The sequence below is a fragment of the Hyla sarda genome, chromosome 3 (assembly GCF_029499605.1).
Source record: "Hyla sarda isolate aHylSar1 chromosome 3, aHylSar1.hap1, whole genome shotgun sequence".
NCBI classification, from domain to species: Eukaryota; Metazoa; Chordata; class Amphibia; order Anura; family Hylidae; genus Hyla; species Hyla sarda.
The window spans coordinates 34,710,502-34,734,084 of NC_079191.1; the positions used below are offsets into that span (position 1 = coordinate 34,710,502).

The following is a 23,583-nucleotide window of genomic DNA, read 5'->3' on the forward strand; positions in this document are numbered from 1 at the left end:
AGGGTGTTAGGCCCTATAAAGATCAGTGAACAGATAGTGTCATATGAAGCCCATAAAAAGTCTTAGCACACTCTTCAACCAGTGGTACGTGGCGATCTTGTTATGCAGAGAGCCCCCTGTTGTGTAGCCCCTGAGGCATTATGTTCCTATGGAGAGATTCTGGTGTTTTACATGCGTGGACATCACATTTCTGAACCCTTCTAGCCTCGTGTGTTCCTTTGACACCTGCTATCGGGCCTGCAGGGAACTATCCCCTACCACCTTAAATCTGCCGCAGGCTTCCCAAACACATGCGTATTCCCCGGCCCTGTGTCCGGGACCATTAAATCTAAGAGCTATTGATTGTACAGAGCAGATCTGAGTCAGAGAGTCTTCAATATTTAATAGCATTGCTGATTCGCCAGGCCGGCTGCGTTCAAAGCTTCCAGATCCTTTGTTTTTTTTTTTTTTTTACTCATCCCACAGTTGGTTCATCCTTGGATAGAAATCAGGGCAGGATCAGACGGAGAAAAATGTCATCCAATCTACACTTTTTTTTTCCCATCGGATCTTGAGTATTTCGGACAAGCCTAATGGTGTTTTGTACAGGTTATGTGCTGCTCCGTGGCGCATGCAAAGGGCTTCACCTCAATCAGATCACAGAGTCTTTGAGCTTCCAGTAAATGTGAGAGATGAAAAAGATAGCAAAGGATAATTTAATTCTATTTTGATTCCGAGGTTATCGGGGGCCAAAATGAACGAGTAATAGCTGATATTTGACTCTCTCGAAAAATAGAACTCGGTTTTCGTTGTCTATTCTCTATAGGAAACGGTAGAAAATGTTATTTTTTTTTTCCATCCAACTGATCCTTGTAGACAAGTTTACATCAATTTTCATAAAATAAAAATAAAAAATAAAAAATTTTTTTAATAAATAAAATTTTTGGATTGTGAAAAAAAAAAGGAGAACTTCTTGTAGCATTGACCCCTGTACCTCTGTGCTGCAATTAGACGAATTGATGGTTGTACTATACAAGTTATTGAGAACGTTTTAAAGTGAAGGTCGACCTTTACTGAACTTTTGCATATGTACCCGTACATGAGTTTACAGTAATATTTACCTATTAGCAGAATTTCTCTATTTTTCAAGAGGATTTTCCCGGGCCAGATATTACTTATCTTTTTGACCCTGGTGCTTGATGGGGCTCAATAACTTTTCATCTGCACAAGAAGACTCCAGTGTTATAAGTGACACAGAGTAGGGGAGGAGCTTTTGCATTGGGGCCCGGGAGCCTGAAGAAATTACCTATTGCATAGTCACTAAGATAAGACGGAGATATTTAAAGGGGTACTCCGCTGCTCAGCGTTTGGAACAAACTGTTCTCAACCCTGGAGCCGAAGCTTGTGACGTCATAGACCCGCCCCCTCATGACGTCACATCACGCCCCCTCAATGCAAGTCTATGGGAGGGGGCGTGACAGCTGTCACGCCCCCCTCCCATAGACTTACATTGAGGGGGCGGGTCGTGACGTCACGATGGGTTGGTGCTATGACGTAACGAGCTCTTTGCCCTGGCTCCAAGGTTGAGAACAGTTTGTTCCAAACGCTGAGCAGCAGAGTACCCCTTTAAAGGGGTACTCCCGTGGAAAACTTTTTTTTTAAATCAACTGGTGCCAGAAAGTTAAACAAATTTGTAAATCACTTCAATTAAAAAATCTTAATCCTTCCAGTACTTTTTAGGGGCTGTATACTACAGAAGAAATCCAAAAAATAAATGCATTTCCTCTGATGTCCCTTTTAGGAACTGTCCAGAGCAGCATATGTTTGCTATGGGGATTTTCTCCTGCTCTGGACAGTTCCTAAAATGGACAGCAGAGGTCAGCAGAGAGCACTGTGGTCATGACACCAGAGGAAATGGATTTCTTTTTTGGATTTCTCTTTAGTATACAGCCTCTAAAAAGTACTGGAAGGATTAAGATTTTTTTAATAGAAGTGATTTAGAAGTCTGTTTAACTTTCTGGCACCAGTTGATTTAAAAAAAAAAAAAAAGTTTTCCACTGGAGTACCCTTTTAAGCCCCACCCTGAGTACTGTCTCTTAAATGCTTTGGGGTGGTCAGAAGCTGCTCCATAAAGCATGTAAAGGGCTTCACCTGAATCAGATCAGAGTCTTTGAGTTTCCAATAAATGTGAGAGATAAAAACGGATAATTTAATTCTATTTTGATTCTGAGGTTATCCTGGGGGCCAAAATGAATGAGTAATAGGGAATATTTGACACTCTCGAAAGAAAGAACTGAGTTTTTATTGTATATCCTATATAGATTTGTTTCATAAAAAACACATTTTTGACAGTAAATTTTTACAGATTGGGAAAGAAAACTCTCTCGAAAAATAGAACTCGGTTTTCGTTGTCTATTCTCTATAGGCAACGGCAGAAAATGTTATATTTTGATGCTTGTAGACAAGTTTACATCAATTTTCATCAAATAAAAAAAAAACTATTATTTTTTTTAAATAAATAAAATTTTTGGATTGTGAAAAAAAAAAGGAAAACTTCTTGTAGCATTGACCCCAGGACCTCTGTGCTGCAATTAGACAAATTGATGGTTTTACCATACGAGTTTTTGAGAAAGTTCTAAATTTGAAGGTTGACCTTTACTGAACTTTTGCGTATGTATTTGTATTTGTTTACAGAAATATTTACCTATTAGCAGAATTTTGCCTTTTTTAAGAAGTTTTTCTCATGCCAGCTATTACTCATCTTGCTCCTACGAAAAAAAAAAATAGCACTTAGAGCAGTCCCTGGTGCTTGATGGGGCTCAATGGGGGAGATGTATCAAAACCTGTGCAGAGGAAAAGGTGACCAGTTGCCCATAGCAACCAATCAGATCGCTTCTTTCATTTTTCACAAGGCCTCTTTAAAAATGAAAGAAACAATCTGATTGGTTGCTGTGGGCAACTGGTATACTTTTCCTCTGCAAGGGTTTTGATAAATCTTTCCCAATGTCTTTTCATCTGCACAAGAAGACTCCAGTGTTATAAGTGACACAGAGTAGGTGAGGAGCTTTTGCACTGGTGCCCAGGAACCAAAAGTAATTACCTGACCGAGACATTTAAGCCCCACCCCTGAGGATTGCTTCTAAAATGCTCTGGAGTGGTTAGACCCCACTGTACCTGTAAAGAAAGAAAAAAGAGAAGCCCAAAAAAGGCACCTAGTGCATTACCCTGGGAGACATGAAACTCACCACAAGAAGTGGGGGTTGGTAAGGGGTCTAGTAGATGGCCGCTCACCTGGAGCGTATATTAAATACGCATGTAACCTCAGAGGTGCAAAAGGAGGATTCTGTGCAAGCCCCTCTCAGGATGGGTCCAGAGGGAGATCCTTCCTGTATGTGGACTGGATATGACAAGAAAAAGGTGACTTTCACGCAGGCGCTCGGAAGTCCAGAGAGATCTCACAGCCAAGTCATGGAAGTGGATAAAAGTTCAAGTTTTATTGATTCATAGCAGCAATAACGTGTTTCGGGGTGTACATACCCCTTCTTCAGATTGACAGATTAGTCAATCTGAAGAAGGGGTATGTACACCCTGAAACGCGTTATTTCTGCTATGAATCAATAAAAATTTAACTCTTATCCACTTCCATGACTTGGCTGTGAGATCTCTCTGGACTTCCGAGCGCCTGCGTGAAGGTCACCTTTTTTGGCTATATCAAGACCCCACTGTAGTCAGCTTCACCCCTGTGCACCTATTTCCCAGGAATGTGTTATTCTGGTATACACACCGGCTCAAAAAGAGTCCTTGGCAGATAAGACATACAGTATTAAACTGCTACTGCTTTCTGTGCGGCTGAAGTGCAATAAAATTATGAATCTACAGTGCATTCGGAAAGTCTTTAGACCCAATTTCACATTTTGTTATTGTGCGGCCTAGTGCTAAAAATTCAAGTCCCCCCCCCCCCCCCCCCCGACCATTCTGCACTCAATAACCCAAAAGGACAAAATGAAACCAGAATTTTAGAAATGTAGGAAAACGTTTTGGAAAGCAAAAAGTAATATGTTGCATGGATGTAAGTATTAAGACCCTTTATTCAGTATTTGGTTTTTGGCAATGATTACAGACTCCAGTCTTATGGTTACTATGATGCCGCAAGGTTTCAGACATTCTTCTCTGCTTATCCTCTCAAACAGTGTCAGGTTGGATGGGGACCTTTGGTGGAAGCCATTTTAATTTTTTTCTGCAGATCTTCGAATGGATTCATGTCTTTCCAAATCATGTTCAATCTCTTGTAGCATTAAAGGGGTATTCCAGGCAAAACCTTTTTTTATATATATATATATATATATATATATGTCAACTGGCTCCGGAAAGTTAAACAGATTTGTAAATTACTTCTATTAAAAAATCTTAATCCTTCCAATAGTTATTAGCTTCTGAAGTTTTCTGTCTAACTGCTCAATGATGATGTCACGTCACGGGAGCTGTGAATGATGGGAGAATATCCCCATAGGAGCTGCACAGCTCCCGGGACGTGAGTCATCAGAGAGCAGTTAGACAGAAAACAGCAACTCAACTTCAGAAGCTAATAACTATTGGAAAGATTAAGATTTTTTAATAGAAGTAATTTACAAATCTGTTTAACTTTCCGGAGCCAGTTGATATATAAAAAAAAGTTTTGGCCTGGAATACCCCTTTAACTCCATTGTGATACATGTAGAAGGGGAGAAGCATTTGCAATAGGCCCAGGAGTGTGAAGTAATAACCTGTTATATAGTTGCCAGCATAAAACGTAGATATTTAAGCCCCACCCCTGAGGACTGCTTCTTTGTTCTCGAGCATGTCCAGACAGCTGAATTTACCACAGATGACTCCAATGATTGCAACAAATGGGAGAGAGATACATTTTAAAGGAGTACTGCAGCCATAGAGGGGGGTCCAACTACTGGGACCCCCCGTGATCTCCTGTATGGGGACCCGGCATTACCTCTCACTGCGGTCGGCAAATCGCTCCCCATACAGCTCTATGGGAGAGGTGGGGATTTAGGAACGCTGCATCTCCGCCTCTTTTATAGAGCTATATACACGCCTCGTGCATGGGAGAGCCGGAACCCCGTACAGGAGGTTGCGGGGGGGGTCCCAGAGTTTGGACCCCGAGTGATCAAACACTTATCCCCTATCCTGCGGATAGGGGATAAGTGTCTATGGCTACAAATCTCCTCTATAGGCGTACTTTAAATCAACTGGTACCAGAAATTTATACAGATTTGTAAATGACTTCTATAATAAAATCTTAATCCTTCCAGTACTTATCAGATGCTGTATGCTGCATAGGGAGTTCTTTTCTTTTTTAAATTATTTTCTGTCTGACCACAGTGCTCTGCTGACACCTCTGTAGATGTCAGGAACTGTACAGAGCAGGAGTAAATCCCCATAGCAAACCTCTCGTGCTCCGGACAGTTCCTGACACGGACAGAGATCACTGTGGTCAGACAGAAAAGAAATTCAAAAATAAAAGAACTTCCTTTCTCTAGTATACAGCAGCTGATAAACACTGGAAGGATTAAAAAAATGTAATAGAAGTAATTTGCACTGTTTCAATTTCAAAAATTCTGTTATCACTTTGTCACGATGGGGGGGAACTAGATTTTTTTTTTTTCATATTATTTTAGTAGAACAAGTTAAATGGTCTTGAAACTTTCTAAATGTGTTGTATGTTGGGGCAGTCCGCCACCTGACCAAGCTATGCAACATTGACACCAGAGTTTGTGAAAAGGAGAACCAATGTTTAGCATTCCAGGCTTGTATATTAAAGACTATTTTATTCAATAAGATTAAATGGCAGTACATTTGAACATGGTGCAAATAGTATCAAACATCCGAAGGGTTTCGGGTGTCACACACCCTTAGTCATGGCATTAGAGTTGTTGGAAGAAAAAAAAACTCCTTTTATTTTATTTCCATGTCTAGAGGAAATAAGGTTTCTATACCAACATAGAAAAGGGTTCTTTACTGTAAGAGCTGTGAGAATATGGAACTTTTGGACTTTGAGGAAGTGGTCATGGTAAACTCATGGTAAATTATTTCGTGTTATAGTTACTAGAGTTTGAAGAAGAGTTGGGTATCCCAGGATTTATTCTTATATGAAAAATTTAAAGTGTGGAAGGATTTTTCCCCCCCTAGGCTGACGAAATTTGGCTTCTATTTTACTGTATTCTATAAACACAAAATTTCAGAGCTAATTCTATAGAGCAGTGTTTCCCAACCAGAGTGCCTCCAGCTATTGCAAAACTACAATTTACAGCATGCCCGGACAGCCATGCTGGAAGTTGCAGTTTTGCAACAGCTGGAGGCACTCTGGTTGGGAAACACTGCTCTATAGAAGGTTAAAATCTCTTTATAGGGAAACGATTGTAAATATTTTGCTTTACTTACTTTGTTTTTTAATTTTTATTTTCTGAAAAATCCAATAGCGTTGCTCTGTGGGAGCTTAGGCGACAAACACATGGAGCTTACAGTAAGGTCACATGTATAACACGATTGACCTAAATATAAGAGCAAACAGCAGCATTTTGAAGTTGTTTCGTAAGCGAGTTGAGAAAACGATACAAAATAATTATACTTCTACAGGTTCATTATAATTCTGTAGACTTCTACTTTAAAATCATTATCGCCTTAGTGTTGACATTAAAAGGGTATTCCGGGATTTTTTTTCCACTGCTACAGGGGCTGTAAAGTTAGTGTAGTTCATAATATAGTGTCTGTACCTGGGTTTCATGGTGGTCTCGCAATTCTTCTGTGATTTTTGCCCCCTACATTTATTTTTAACAGCATGCAAAACAAGTGTTGTCTCAGGCTTTTCCAGGTTGCAGTGCAGCCTGAGACATTACTTCACTGGTCAGGTGTTCAGAGGGAGCCTGACTGTGCTTCAATGGATAGAGCGATCTCTGGGTGGCAGATCATTTTGCAAGAATTTGCAACAGCTGGAGGCACCCTGGTCAGAAAACACTGGTCTATTGCATTGAAGGCAGCACAGGTGTGTTTCAGTGGGAGGGGTGACTGATGTGTGGGAGGAAGAAAAATTACCTTACAAGCAAGGAGTTATGGGATTTGTAGTTTGAGAGACAGGAAATAGCCAGTTCACAAAAAGATAGCCATAATGTTATGGTAATCTCACAACTAGAGTTGAGTGGATTTTTGAAAAATTCAATTCGGACAATTCGCCAAATTCTAAGAAAAAAATTAGGTTCGGTCCGAATTTATTTGCGGCGAATCTGTATTAAAAATGGCTATTTCTGGCCTACAGAGAGCCTCAATAGGGGTGTAGAATACTTTGTCTTGCTATAACACGCATAGGGTGTGTGCTGAGTTAATGAAATAATACTGTTATTCAGTATGAGATGCAGATTAGAGGTGTTGCTATTAGAATCTCTGTTGCAGAGTGGCACAGTGACAGAGCCTGGAGTTGGCGGCAGCATGAGGAGACCATATAGTGGCTGAATGACACAGCCTGGAGTTGGCAGAAGCATGAGGAGACCATATAGTTGCAGAATGAGACAGTCTGGAGGTGACAGCAGCATGAGTAGAACATATGGTGGCAGAATGAGACAACCTGGAGGTGGCATCAGCAGCATCAGTTGTCCTGAAAGTGACCCGATGACATAGTGGGGTGGGGGGCGGCAATACCAGTAACCGGTGACGAAGGTGGGTGAAAAAAGAACTTGGCAACAGATGTGTGGCATCAGGCGTGTGGCAGGATCAGAATAGTAGCTGAGGCAGGTAGGCGGAAGAAAACAGTCTCTTTTGTAAAAGTGTTAGTGTGCAGAAGTAAGTATTGAGGATATGCATTATGTAAAACTTAACTTTTAGTATTATCCTTAGAATAAAATATATGGACCCAAATTTCACTGCTTCTGATTTGCATATCCCAATACTTACTTGTGGTCCGATGTGGAGGAATGTCTGTAATTGGGGAGCAGCTTCTTAAAGGTGTACTCTGGTGGAAAACTTTTTTTTTTTTTAATGAAATGTGCCAGAAAGTTAAACAAAGTTGTAAATTACTTCTGTTTAAAAATATTAATCTTTCCAGTACCTATTAGCAGCTGTATGCTACAGAGGAAATTATTTTCTTTTTGAATTTCTATTTTGTCTTGTCCACAGTGCTCTCTGCTGACACCTCTGTCCGTGCCAGGAACTGTCCAGAACAGCATAGGTTTGCTATGGGGATTTTCTCCTGCTCTGGACAGTTCCTGATACTGGCATCAGGTGTAAGCAGAGAGCACTGTGGACAAAACAAAAAAGAAATTCAAAAAGAAAAGAATTGCATACAGCCACTAAGAAGTACTGGAAGGACAAATATTTTTTAATGGAAGTAATTTACAAATCTGTTTAACTCTCTGGCACCAGTTGATAAAAAAAAAAAAAAAATAATGTTTTCCACAGGAGTACCCCTTTTAAATATATTTTGCACTATCCATATTTGTGAAGTGTTGGTGTGACCCCATGGTCAATCTACTCTGATGCACCAGGCATTGGTGGGGGGAAATCCTGGCTGAGCCATGCCTGATTCATCTTCACAAAGGTCAGTCTCTCCACATTTTTCGTGGACTGCCGAGTTCTCCTTGGGGTGACTATGGCCCCTGCCGCACTAAACACCCGCTCTGATGGCACACTACTGGCCGGGCAGGACAGCTTTTCCAGGGCAAACTCTACTAGTTGTGGCCACAAATCAAGTTTGGCTGCCCAGAAGTCCAGCGGACCTGCTGCTGATGAGTTGCTTCACTATTCGGGTTAAGAAAGCTACTCATCAGCTACTGTAGACTCAGGCTGCTGCTGATGGAGCTGGTACTGCTAATGCCACCCCACCCCTCCCCAGCAGCCATGGCAGTGAAAGGTGAGCGTAGGGGGCTCCCCAATTCAGACCTGCGAGAGGATGAACGATGGTGCCGATAGGCATCAGCCAACTGACTACATAGGATGCCTCTGTAGTAGGTCAGTTTGTCCTCCCTCTCAAGGCCAGGAGCATCTGGAGAAACAGAAGGAGGGTATGACACACAGCTCTCTTTGGTTGAGGTGGTGGAGCCTTGGCTGGATGAAGGAGGGAGCGGATGGCCACTGGGTGATGCAGCAGGCTGGACCACCACATTGGAGCCACGGTTCTCCCAGGCCGCTTTATGGTGACGCTGCATATGTTGATGCAGGGCCGTGGTGCCAACATTGGTACCCAGGCCACGCTTCACCTTCTGCCGACACATCTTGCATGTGGCCAGGTTAACATCCTCCGGATGCTTGATGAAAAGCTGCCACACCGTCAAGTAGCTGATTTTCCCACCAACAGTCCGCACTTAATGACTGCTACTGCCGACTCCAGGAACCCCCATGAAGCAGGTCGTCTACCCCGTGCATGTTTGGCTCGTGACTTTCCACTTCAGCCACCATGCTGACTGACAACCATGCTACAACCTTGCTGGCTCAGCAGCTGCCTAACCTCCAACCCTCTTCTCCTGATGATGATGAAGCCTCTTCTGCACCAGGCTCCCAAGTGCGATCGGCTTCATCATCATCGAGTTGTGTCTGCACGTTACTGATGTCCTCCTCCGGTTCCTCAACAGTGTCTGCCTCAGGAGCCTGAATGCTCGCAACACCACCTCCCATGCCACTCTCCTCATCACTACTTGCCCCACTAGCGGAGGAAACGACAGATGTCTCCTCCACTTCTTGGCTGGGCAGTAGCTGCTGACTGTCCTCTAGTGGATCGTCCTCACTAAATAGTGGAGCTGAACCCACAGCATAAGATACTTCTGTGGGGGAGGGAACAGCATAGGACAGAGGCAATGGGAGGACAGGAACTGCTCCCGGGCCATGCCAACTGAGGGTTGTATCTGAGGAATTCACTGATTGTTGACTGGGGGTGTCAGATGTCACTTGTGATGAAGTGGATGAGCATGTTAACCAATCGATGACGGCAGATGGGTTGCCGCTAGCTGATAATGGGAGTTCAGGCCTCTTGCTGCGACTCCTGCTGCCCCTAGTCTGCTGCGACCTCTGCCTGATGAATTTAGGCCTCTGCTACTCCTCTGTGCACATCCTGGCACTTCTCTGCCTGACATACTTAGTGCGTATTTGAGGAAAGTACAATACGCTCCCCTATGCTTAAAACAGTATTTGTCTACAACACCAGCAGGTGTGTACTTTTGGCTGGCCTTTCACAGTATCTAGGCCCTTAAGACTTTAACAGGAACAAAATGGTACACCACTTAGATGTACGTATGTGGTATACACTTATGAGGGGAGGACAAGTTTCTTCAGTACACTTAAAACAGTATTTGTCTACAACACCAGCAGGTGTAATTTTGCCTGGCCTTTCACAGTATCTAGGCCCTTAAGACTTTAACAGGAAAAAAATGGTACACCACTTAGATGTACGCACAGGTTACTCTTAATAGAGGACAATATACTTTTAGTGCTCTGCACACCCTAACTGTCTGGCTAGTATTAGCTTTTCAGTTGTTGTACACACCAGTGCTGCAGCCCACAGTTGCTGTGCACTACACCCAAAATCTCACTCCCTTCCCTATCAGTGCTTCTTTTCTGGATTTGGCCTTGAGGTGAATTGCTGCTGTTCTGTGCAACACACTGCTCTCTGCCCCTCTCTGTAATAGAACGCTGATGTGACTGGGAGGGGAATCGCTGCTGTAAAAATGCTTTTCTGTGCAACACACACGGCTCTCTGTCCATCTCTCTCTGTAATAGAACACTGATGTAACTGGCCACAAGATGCTTCCCAAATATATGGAGCTGTGACATCACAGGGGTGGCTGGCTGCTGATGTCCTCACATATGGATCCGCCATTTTAGATGCCCGGCCCTGGACCGCACTAAATTGAGTTTAACCTCTTAATGTACCTGTACGCCCTGTGCCTGGTCCCGGTCTATAACGCGGGGTCACATCAAAGTGGGTGGAGTTTAACCTCTTAAGAATGCAGGACATACCTGTACACCCTGCGCCCGGTCCCGGTCTATAACGTGGGGTCATGTCATAGTGGGTTGGTCCCGGCAGCTAACGAAAGCCGGGACCCTGGGCTAATAGCATGCGGCACCAATCGTTGTGGTGTGTGCTAGTAACCCTTTAGACGTGGCATTCAAAGTTGATTGCCGCGTCTAAAGTAACAAAAATACACTATCGGCAGCTCAGTTGGGCTGTTCGGGACAATCGTGGTGAAATCGCATCCGGTGGTTTCTGTGCTCAATAGCAGATAGAATCTCAAAGAGAAGAGAGCGAATTGTAATGGCCGCCCCTTTATACAGTGGGGGGCTGGACTAAAGCCCATTGGTCAAGCTGTGGGTCATAGGTTAAGCTGGTGCTCTCTGGGAGAACATGTGACAACAAATCATGTGACTGCATAACATAACATGTGACAGACTTACACAGGTCCTTTGTACTACCTATACATTAGGAGACTGTCTAGGCATTTTATACTATTGTTTCCCAACCAGGGTGCCTCCAGCTGTTGCAAAACTGTCCGGGCAAGCTGGGGGTTGTAGTTTTGCAACAGCTGGAGGCACCCTGGTTGGGAAACACTGTATTATACTATGACATGCATAGTACGCCATTGACCGTGTGGTTTAATTAAGGATATATTTTAATAGTTCGGACATTTTCACATGCGGCGATACTACATATGTTTATTTTTATTTACACAGTTTTTTTTAAAGTTTTTTTTATGGGAAAAGGGGTGTGATTCTTACTTTTATTAGGGAAGGGGTTAAATGATCTTTATTAACTTTTTTTTTTTTTTTTTTTGCAATTGTAATGTCCCAGTACAGAACATGGTCCTGTACTACCCTTAGGCCCTGTCAGGTTGAGACCCTCAGTGACCTGGGGGCTCCCCTGCATGGTCTCCCCCTGTTGTTTCCAGAATGTTGTGTGTACTGCTTTAATGCTATGTTCCTTAGATGAGATCTACCTTAATGCAGCTGTAGCTTGTAGTTTTGCAACAGCTGGAGGCACCCTGGTTGGGAAACAATAGTATAAAATGTAACAGATCACTGTATATTCTTCTCTTATTCTTCCCTGTATCTAATATGTATACATTCCCCTCCATCATTCATGTCTCCATTCTCCATTTTATTTTTTTCCGGTTCTTCCTTCGAGCCCAGAGAGTCTTTGCAGCAAAATAAAAAAATAAATAAAAAAAACATGTCCTTGATTTGCTGTGAATCGAAGCAGAAGGAGACAATGTATTATTGATGCAGTTTTTTTCCCCCTGTATCTAAGGAGTCATGTGTCAGGGCTGTAATATAGGACAAATCATCTGTGAGCTGCTTCTCGCTACGAAAAAACGTAATAAAGAAAAGAACGCACCGCTTAGATTTTAATTCAGGATCGGGGGGGGGGGGATGGGGGGGGATGCCTATTGTAAGTGAATGTTCTATAATCCCGCAACAATAAAACACGTCCAAAAAAGTCAAAATACTCATTTGCAAAACAGTCAGGTGCGGCAGAGCTGAGTTTGTCGTTTGGCACCATTTACATTTTATTATTATTTTACATTGGTAATCCATTGCTAGCTATAATATAAGAATATAATATAAGAATATAATATAATAAGAATATAATATAAGAATATAATATAATATAAGAACCAGGCAGCGGTTAGCTCCACTACATCTTCTACGACCATAACATAGTTGATACGTAAATAATAGGAAATTAAGGAAGGACTATGAATTTTTTATAACGCTCCGCCGAGCAATATTTTAGGGTCGAGAGGACCTAAAGTGATAGTGGATAGGACGTTGGGGGGATGTAATCACTCTTTCCACTATGACGTACTGAATACGGAAAAGATGCGCTATCCTCTTAGGACGGGGGGATTCTACAGCAGGGAACGGAATGTAGCTGCATTATGGTAGATGTCATGTAGGAAACATAGAGAAAAAGCTATGCACATGGTTATATAGTGACATCATTTGTAAGGCTATGTTCACATTCTGTAGACAGCGGGTGCTGGCAGAACATTCTGGCCCTATAGACGGCAATGCATCTCCATAGACGGCAATGCATCTGCAGAAAGAAATGTGTAAGACGACAGAACAATTGTGATTCAAAAGGTTCATTGGAAAATTTCAGACGTTCCTGTATATCTGCTTTCTTGAGCAGGGGGACCTTGCAGACGCTGTAGGATTTCAGTCCTTCACAGAGTAGTGTATTACCAATTGTTTTCTTGGTGACTATGGTCCCAGCTGCCTTGAGATCATTGACAAGATCCTCCTGTGTGGTTCTGGGCTGATTCCTCATCGTTCTCATGATCATTGAAACTCCACGAGGGGAAATCTTACATGGAGCCCCCGACTGAGGGAGATGGACAGTTGTTTTGTGTTTGTGAATAATGTCCCTAACTGTTGTAAACTTCTCGCCAAGCTGCTTGGCGATGGTCTTGTAGCCCATTCCAGCCTTGTGTTGTCTACAATGTTGTCCCTGACATCCTTGGACAGCTCTTTGGTCTTGGCCATAGTAGAGAGTATGGAATCTGACTGATTGATTGAGTCTGTGGACAGGTGTCTTTTATACAGGTAACAAGCTGAGATTAGGAGTGTTCTCTTTGAGAGAGTGCTCCTAATCTCAGCTCCTTCCCTCAGCAATTGCTGATTGATATGGATTAAATACTTTCATAATCCTAATAATTTATTTAACATGTGTTCTTAAAATTATAGACTGGTCATTTCTTTGTCATTGGGCAAACATACAAAATTATCAGGGGATCAAATACTCCCCCCCCCCCCCCCTCACTGTAATACACAACTGATGACGTGACACACAAGCATAGCACTGGCTAAACAAGCACAACACACATGTACTAGATCACAATTATGACCCCAGTACAAAATGTGTGGGCTATCAATTCACAGTAACATAGTTTGTAGCGTTGATCCAGAAAAAAAATCATCAAATACTTTTTTCCTTCACTGTAAATTTTAGTAATTCAGGCTGTAATCTAACAGGGCATATGCTGATTTCCAGCACCTAGGTCTCAGGAGCCTGTTCAGAAGGCCCTGTGCCATAGACGCTCCATGTACCGCCATATGGTGTTCTGTGTGGTGACATATCACTGGTTTATTTCCCTTTAGAAGCCATTCTCCTAGGAGACAATACCTTTATGACAGGGCATCTGATGGACCATACCATGATTTTTTTCCTTTCTGATTCCTAAGATAATACAGCAGAATAAAATCTTTGTCAGTAGATGAGATGCCTTACAGCTCCACAGTATGGGATGGTTGCATGGAGCAATCTGGACAACCCCTTTTCCTATTTTATTATTCCATATTTATACATATGATATGATAAATGATAATGGATTATTTATGGGCTATGGCACAGTGCCAGCTCATTTACTCCTAGACAGACAGTACCGGGCTGTAATGCAGCAATCTCCAGTTGAGAAGTCCTCCTGGTCTCGGATGTTGACAGCCGGCATTGTCAGCCTCTGTGCGGCCCCCCATAACCTTCTGTGAATCCAGGGCAATGATTATCATCTCTTTCCTCTAGTGAATCACCATGTATCTGTGCACGTCTTCTGTTTTCTGATGTTCTAATCCAACACTTAATAGGCCCGAAACCTCATTTTAGCCGAATGGTTTGCGGCAGAACGCCAAGCTCCTCATGTTGCCAGGGAATGCCATATGATGTTCATCTTCAGTTCGTATTCCACTTAGATTGGACAATTGCATGAGATAATTCTTACCTACCGGCAGATAATATTCGGAACGGCCATGAGCCAAAGGCTTCATCGTCTTCTACAGGAAGAAATTCCTGTTGCTTTCAATTGAACCAATGAATACGTTGAATGTAATTCGGTGCAGTTCATTAAACATCTCACACATCTGTTCCTTTAGAGCAGACTCCAAGAAACGCAGGGGGCCGTCACCAGACGCTAATAATGCTTACATGGGCCATTTCACTTGCACTTCACTTGTCTATCAATGCCAGATTACTGCACGGGGGGATGAGACTCTGAGCTTTCATGTTAACCTGTCTTCTATTGATATTGACCAAGTCTACAATTTCATCCTGTTATGTCTTCCAGCCTGCCTACCGGGGTATTACAAGGCTTTGCTGACAGATGCCCATTGTATGCCGTGCCCGGCCCACAGCTTCTCCCTGCAGGACAGCTCCGCCGAGTGCACGTGTGACAAAGGCTTCTACAGGCCCGAGACGGACCCCAAGTCTGCAGCTTGTTCACGTGAGTTGTGCTTGTTTTTTTAAACAGTTTTTTTTCTTTTAAATATTTTTTTTATTCTTGACTAAATTGGAACATTGAAGCGGGCACTACCTGTTTTGTAGAGATGAATCATATTATTGACATTAGGACACCTCCCCCACTCTTCGCAGTGTTTCCTCTGCACATATCACAAAGCATGCCCACAACACTCTGCCAGAATACATTTCAGAATAGAGTTATCAATACAAAAAAAAAATATAACTTGATATGTTCATTAGTTATTTTATTGATATCACAGGGGCTGGATTAATGGGGTACTCCGCCCCTAGACATCTTATCCCCTATTCAGAGCATAACATGTCTAATTGAGGGGGTCCAGCCACTGGGGACCTCCACGATCTCGCCTGCGGCACCCCAGACATCTGGTGCACTGAGCAAACTTCACTCTGTGCCGTATGACTGGCGATGCGGGGCAGAGGCTTGTGACGTCATGGTCATGCCCCCTCATGTTCATCTTTCACCTAAAGCTTCCCAAAGTCTAGAGCCACGTCTGCTGTCACATGACATTAAAAAAAAAGTATCGGTAAGTACTTGAAAAAAGTATCGGTACTTGTATTGGGACATCCTCATTTAGAGACTGATGATTTTAGAGACAATGGTGCTATCTGCCTCTATACCAGTGTTTCCCAACCAGTCCGACTTCAGCTGTTGCAAAGCAACAACTCCCGGCATACTAGTTTTGCTACAGCTGGAGGCGCACCAGTGGGGAAACTGCTCTATACCAACCCTGTAACTGGTAAATTTACCATCTGAGTATAAACCAGTAAATAAAGCCAGTAGCAGTTACCATGTTTTATAGTTCATTGTGTAGCCCCATAGAAGTTAAGTGTTGTACCGTAACCCTACATAAAGCACAAGTGTTTATTTGTGGCTGACATACATGGCGTTGTTGAACGCGCGGTACTCACGGCCCTCTTAGGAATTGGATATTAAAGGACTAATCATGTAGTGTTTGTGAAACTTAATGGTAGGCATCCATCAGATGGAGCTTAGCCTTTTCCATCTGCTCAGTCCTTTGTTTCGTACTATGAGATGACAATAACTCGCCGATGCGTCATAAAGAGCAAGTTAAACGTGATATAAATGCATGTACGCCCTCGGCTTTAATGCACGGCAGCTGGGCTACCATACTTATGTACGGTTCTGTATACATATATATGGCTCCCGAAATGGCTCTCTTGGGCCATACGGAACGGGAGCCTACTCCCAAAGGACTATTACCAGGTTCCTTTTTCTAAAATCCAAGCAGATGACTCCATTTTGTTAGTCTCGTAGGACTGATATCAGGGGGGTCCAACGGCTGGAGCTGGTGTGTAAAATGGCGGCATTCATTTTTATGAGCGTGAGGGCCCATGGGGCATGGCAGTAAAGTTAAACAAGACAGAAGAGCTGGTACTTTACCAGATTATGCATTCTAAGTATTCTAGAAGTCACAGGGGACTTCCATGGCCATATGGAATTTTTTTGCATAATTTATGAAAAATCCAAGATAAGGTCTATTACTGTATTAGTAATAATTTATTCTAGGGCTCTATTACTCTTTATAAAGGAATAAAAGAACCCTACAATAAGAAATGATCAAGTCTATTTGTAATGGTCGGTTTATTTGAACAGAAGAATCATTCAGAGGTTCATTGGCAAAGTTCAGATGTTCCTGTACATGTACTTTCTGGAGCAGAGGACTTTGCGGGCCCTACAGGATTTCAGTCCTTCACAGTGTCGTGTGTTCCCAATTGTTTTCTTGGTGACTATGGTCCCAGCTGCCTTGAGATCATTGACACGTTCCTCCTGTGTAGTTTTGGGCCGATTCCTCAAAGGTCAGTGAAACTCCACGAGCTGAGATTTTACATGGAGCCCCTGACCGAGGGGGATTGATAGTTATTTTGTGTTTCTTCCATTTGTGAATAATGGCACCAACTGTTGTAAACTTCCCACAAAGCTGCTTAGCGATGGTCTTGTAGCCCATTCCAGCCTTGTGTTGTCTACAATCTTGTCCCTTACATCCTTGGACAGCTCTTTGGTCTTGACCATGGTGGAGAACGTGGGATCTGATGGCTTCTGTCTGTGGACAGGTGTCTTTTATACAGGTAACACACTGCGATTAGGAGGTTTCTCTTTAAGAGAGTGCTCCTAATCTCAGCTCCTCACCTGTATAAAAGACACCTGGGAGCCCAATCAGTTCATTTCACTTATTTGAAAAGTGTTTTTCAATTTTTTTTCACTGTTATTCTTTTTCTCGCTGTTCAAATAAACCAACCATTGACATTATAGACCGTTTGCACAGGTTTTAAGAAATCTTCCCCATAGTTTGTTAGTTTGAAAAAAGACATATGTCTATCTAGCACAGCCTATTATTCTGCAGCGTTGATCCAGAAGAAGGTAAAACCCCCACGAGGCAGAAAACTCCTTCTGACTTCAAATCCGGCAATAAAAATAAATCCCTGGATGATCCTACTCCAAAATCTAGTGATTATAACCCGTAATGCTATTACACTCCAAGCCCCTTTTATCTTTAGAATAAGCCACCGATATCTCATTGGGGGGTACAGCTTCCAGCATCCTCGCTGTTAAAGCTAATTGAGGAGGTCAGTGATTGGCTGGGCAGGTTGGGAATCAGACCCCTGAGTCTGCACAGCCTTCTCATTTAAAGAAGCATTCTAATATACCGTATTTTTCGCCATATAAGACGCTCCGGCATATAAGACGCACCCAATTTTAAAGGAGGAAAATCTAGAAAAAAAAGATTCTGAACCAAATACAATGTAAATTATAGGACAGTGATCTTCAACCTGCGGACCTCCAGATGTTGCAAAACTACAACTCCCAGCATGGCCGGACAGCCGTTGGCTGTCCGGGCATGCTAGGAGTTGTAGTTTTGCAACATCTGGAGGTCCACAGGTTGAAGACCACTTGTATAGGAGGCAAAACTCACTTGTCTACGCCGCTCCGGACCGTCACCGCTGCCCTGGATGTCGCCCTCCATCACTGTCGCCGCGTCCCCGGGGTGTCCCCGTCGCTCCGGAAGGTCTCTGCTGCCGGTATCCTCGCTCTCCATCGCCGCCATCACGTTGCTACTCACGCCGCTCCTATTGGATGACGGGACGGCGTGTGCGACGACGTGATGACGACGAAGTAGAGTGCCGGTCATGCAGGGGATCCCGGCACGGAGCAGTCATTCGCCGACCGGACACCGAGGAGGCTGGTAAGGTCCCTCCCGGTGTCCTGTAAGCTGTTCGGGACGCCGCAATTTCACCGTGGTGGTCCTGAACAGCCCAACTAAGCAGCCGGGTTAGTGTCACTTTCGCTTCAGACGTGGCGGTCAGCTTTGATCGCCGTAGACTGAAGGGTTAATACAGGGCATCACCGCGATCGGTGATGTCCCGTATTAGCCGCGGGTATCGGCCGTTGATGGCCGCAGGGACCGCCGCGATAGGACAGGGTTTTAATGTGTATTTGCCGCATAAGACGCACCAACTTTCCCCCCCCCCCCCAAAGAAAAAGTGCATCTTATACGGCGAAAAATACGGTATATATATAAAATATTATTATACATTTTTTCTATAGTGCAGCATAGGCTATTATTACAGAATAAAGTAGAGTTCCTTGTGTTTACTTGATTTAAGCTGAAGTGGCAGGCATGGGATAGGTTTCACACTGAATGCAATTCCATCAGTGAAAAGAATTCCTAGTGCTGCCTACACTTCCATTACTGACCTGCGCTATTGTCAGCCATGCCCATACAGTTACATCTAACACTGTATAAACGTATGTGAGGGGGCGAGTTTTTGCATTATTTCTGCTCCAAATCATTGCCGGTTTCCTCCGTTTCCTTTCTTTTCTTGTTAATGATGCCTATGGTGTGAAGCTGCACTAGGAGGATGCGTGCTTTCTATAATTGTGCCGTAAAAAGGTAAATTACTTATTCAAGCAATGCATGGGCGATATTACACGCAATATATACATAGGGATGATCACACTTTGTCATTGTAATAGATTGCACTGCAATACGTGTTAACCTGTTAGGCACTTAACTCCATTCTACAGCTATTTCCATTTTCCTCTGCACCCTCTAAGGCTATGTTCACACGGTGGAATTACCACTCAGAAATTCCACTGCAGCAGAGTCCTATTGAATTCAAGGAAATTCTTCTGCACTGTGTACACGTTGGAATTTCCCCTGTAGAAGCATCCTAATTCCAGCATCATAGGACACTACAAGACACTATATACAAACAGATAGAACACTACAATTCACTATATACAAACAGGACACTTCAAGACACTATATACAGATAGAACACTACAAGGCACTGTATACAGATAGAACACTACAAGGCACTGTATACAGATAGAACACTACAAGGCACTGTATACAGATAGAACACTACAAGGCACTGTATACAAACAGACAGGACACTACAAGACACTGTATACAAACAGACAGGACACTACAAGACACTATATACAGACAGATAGGACACTACAAGACACTATATACAGATAGAACACTGCGAGACACTATATACAAACAGATAGAACACTACAAGACACTATATACAAACAGACAGGACACTACAAGACACTATATACAGACAGGACACTACAACACACTATATACAGACAGGAAACTACAAGACACTATATACAGACAGGACACTACAAGACACTATATACAGACAGGACACTACAAGACACTATATACAGACAGGACACTACAAGACACTATATACAGACAGGACACTACAAGACACTATATACAGATAGGACACTACAAGACACTATATACAGATAGAACACTGCGAGACACTATATACAAACAGATAGAACACTACAAGACACTATATACAAACAGACAGGACACTACAAGACACTATATACAGACAGGACACTACAAGACACTATATACAGACAGGACACTACAAGACACTATATACAGACAGGAAACTACAAGACACTATATACAGACAGGACACTACAAGACACTATATACAGACAGGACACTACAAGACACTATATACAGACAGGACACTACGAGACACTATATACAGACAGGACACTACGAGACACTATATACAGACAGGACACTACGAGACACTATATACAGACAGGACACTACGAGACACTATATACAGACAGGACACTACGAGACACTATATACAGACAGGACACTACGAGACACTATATACAGACAGGACACTACGAGACACTATATACAGACAGGACACTACGAGACACTATATACAGACAGGACACTACGAGACACTATATACAGACAGAACACTACGAGACACTATATACAGACAGGACACTACGAGACACTATATACAGACAGGAAACTACGAGACACTATATACAGACAGGACACTACAAGACACTATATACAAACAGACAGGACACTACGAGACACTATATACAGACAGGACACTACAAGACACTATATACAAACAGACAGGACACTACAAGACACTATATACAGACAGACAGGACACTACAAGACACTATATACTAACAGAGAGAACACTACAAGACACTATATACAAACAGATAGGACACTACAAGACACTATATACAGACAGACAGGACACTACAAGACCCTATATACAAACATACAAGACACTACAAGACACTATATACAAACAGACAGGACACTACAAGACACTATATACAGACAGGACACTACAAGACACTATATACAAACAGACAGGACACTACAAGACACTATATACAGACAGGACACTACAAGACACTATATACAGACAGGACACTACAAGACACTATATACAGACAGGACACTACAAGACACTATATACAGACAGGACACTACAAGACACTATATACAGACAGGACACTACAAGACACTATATACAGACAGGACACTACAAGACACTATATACAAACAGACAGGACACTACAAGACACTATATACAAACAGACAGGACACTACAAGACACTATATACAGACAGGACACTACAAGACACTATATACAAACAGACAGGACACTACAAGACACTATATACAGACAGGACACTACAAGACACTATTATACAAACAGACAGGACACAGATGCTAGTAAGATACATTTTGCTAAAGTTTCAAATACGATAGAGAATAAACTAAAAAGAATCAGCAAATCCATGTTCCTTCCACACTGTGACAATGCGCCCCTTCAGAACGCTGTTATATTTAGGTGACAATTCTTTACAGACGCCATCGATCAATAAAGCGCAGATTTTGTTTTGTTTATTAATAATTTTTCCTTCACTTGCCCATTTTGTTTACAATCCGATTTGAAAATGAATCATTTCTGGCATTTCAGAGAAGAACTCATTGGCAGCCGTACAGATTACGCTCAGGACGCTCTTGCTTGGCTTTCCTCCAAGGCGCTTGTACAAGGGAGTGTCCTTTGTCAGAAACCTGAAAGCCTGGCTTGTTATGAGGGCTCTGATATCGGAACTCTTAGATCAGTTTTGTGACAGGAAGATGAATTGCTGGAGATGTTTCAAACACTGGGATGAATGGGACAGAGGCTGAGCTCTCCAGCAGAAGCTGTCACTAAATCTATGTTTCTATCAGGGGATGATTAATCGTGTCCCTTTAAAAGCCCTTTTATGATAAATCGTGTCTGTCTCTTAAAGGTTATCTTCTCTGGTGTCACGGGTGGGATCTCGGACAGGTGTGCCTCCCTTGGACTCACTGCTCCTTATTAAATGTCATCTTATCTTCTCTATCTCAAGGTCCACCATCTGCTCCAAATAATCCGATATTGACTGTCAACGAGACCTCGGTGATTCTGGAGTGGAGCCCCCCAGAGGATTCAGGAGGCCGAAAGGATGTCACGTATAACATTCACTGCAGAAGGTGCCAACTACAAGGCCAGAAGTGTAGCCCATGTGGAAGCGGCATCCATTATATACCCAGACAGTTTGGTTTGTCCCACCCTCGTGTGCTCATCACCGATCTGCTGCCTTACACCAATTATACGTTCGATATCGAGGCTTTGAATGGAGTCTCCGAGCTGAGCTCTGGACCTAAGCAATTTATTTCCATCAATATTACCACAGCTCAAGTAGGTAAGAAATCGTATGTTACCGTACGGACTGAGATGGTTTTGATTTTATATGTTGGTGATATGGTAAATCTTCAAGCCAAATGGCAAACTCAGAGCAAGCAAGGTCTATAGGATTTAACAGAATTATTTACTCATTGATGGCCTATCCTGGTAGGGGTCCAACAATTGGTACCCCCACTGATCAGCCATTTGTCAGATCCATGGCTCCCACATTCATAGTGAACAAAGCAGGACAGCAGACAGCGCCATACATTGTGTAGTGGCCATGATTAGTTACTGCAGCTCAGCTCTCCCAAAGGTAATGAGAGCTTGGTTACAGTCACCCAGCATGGCCACTACTCGTTGTGCAGAGTTGCTTGCTTCCAGCTCCATTCACAGTGTACAGTCAATCAGCGGGGGTGCCAGCTGGAACGATCAGATATCGATAATTTATTCTTTGGAAAAGTCCAAGAAATCTTGATCAATTGTAAAAATTAGTATGTGTTGTAATTGTGATATGACAGCGTTCACACACAACATTCAACGAATACAGAAGAAGACATGCTGGAAGTATCATTGAATAGTGATGAGCGGTATTGGCCATATTCGAATTTGCGAAATTTAGCGAATATATAGACGAATATTTGACCTATATTCGCGAATTTCGCGTATTCGTTATATTTGCATATTTGCGTATTCGAGGAAGAAACCAGTGAGGGGGTGGGCAACTTTACTATTGGTTGCTAGGGATGTTGTTGATAACCTCTGACAAGTGTATTTGCATCATTCTAATTGGCCCACAAGTGAAAGGAAGGAATATGCGAATATTCACATTCGCGATATTCACGATAAAAAATTTGAAATGCGAATATTCGCGCCCCAACACTATCATTGAAATGTGTTAAAGTGGATGAAGTGGGAGACATTGAAGAGGTCGCCTGGTGTGGAGAATCTCTTTTTATTAGAAGGGTCCCCTGACAGTAAGACGATGGATTACACCACCACCAGTGATCAGCTGTAATTTGCGGGGATCTCCTATAGTGCCATGCAAATGATAGGGGATAAGATCTCGATCTCCCTGCTGCACCCGGCGTTCGTTCAAAGTGTTGGCTGCAGTGCTGGAGGCTTGTGAAGTCACGGCCACGCCCCCTCAATGCAAGTCTATGGGAGGGGGCGTGATGGCCGTCACGCCACCTCCCATAGACTTGCATTGAGGGGGCGTGGCCGTAACATCATGAGCGAGGCGTGGCTGTGACGTCACGAGCCTCTGCCCC

The 23,583-nt window shown here is 43.0% G+C and overlaps 1 protein-coding gene across 3 annotated transcripts in view; it reads left to right on the forward strand.

Moving 5' to 3' along the window:
• The window catches only part of LOC130361268 (ephrin type-A receptor 3-like), a 319,464-nt gene that overhangs the window by 142,744 nt on the left and 153,137 nt on the right, over window positions 1-23,583 (forward strand). For all 3 annotated transcript variants that reach the window (XM_056564047.1, XM_056564048.1, XM_056564049.1), the window contains 2 exons: window positions 15,066-15,221; window positions 21,996-22,331. In XM_056564047.1, the coding sequence (XP_056420022.1) occupies window positions 15,066-15,221; window positions 21,996-22,331 (492 nt within the window). The remainder of the gene's footprint in view (window positions 1-15,065; window positions 15,222-21,995; window positions 22,332-23,583) is intronic.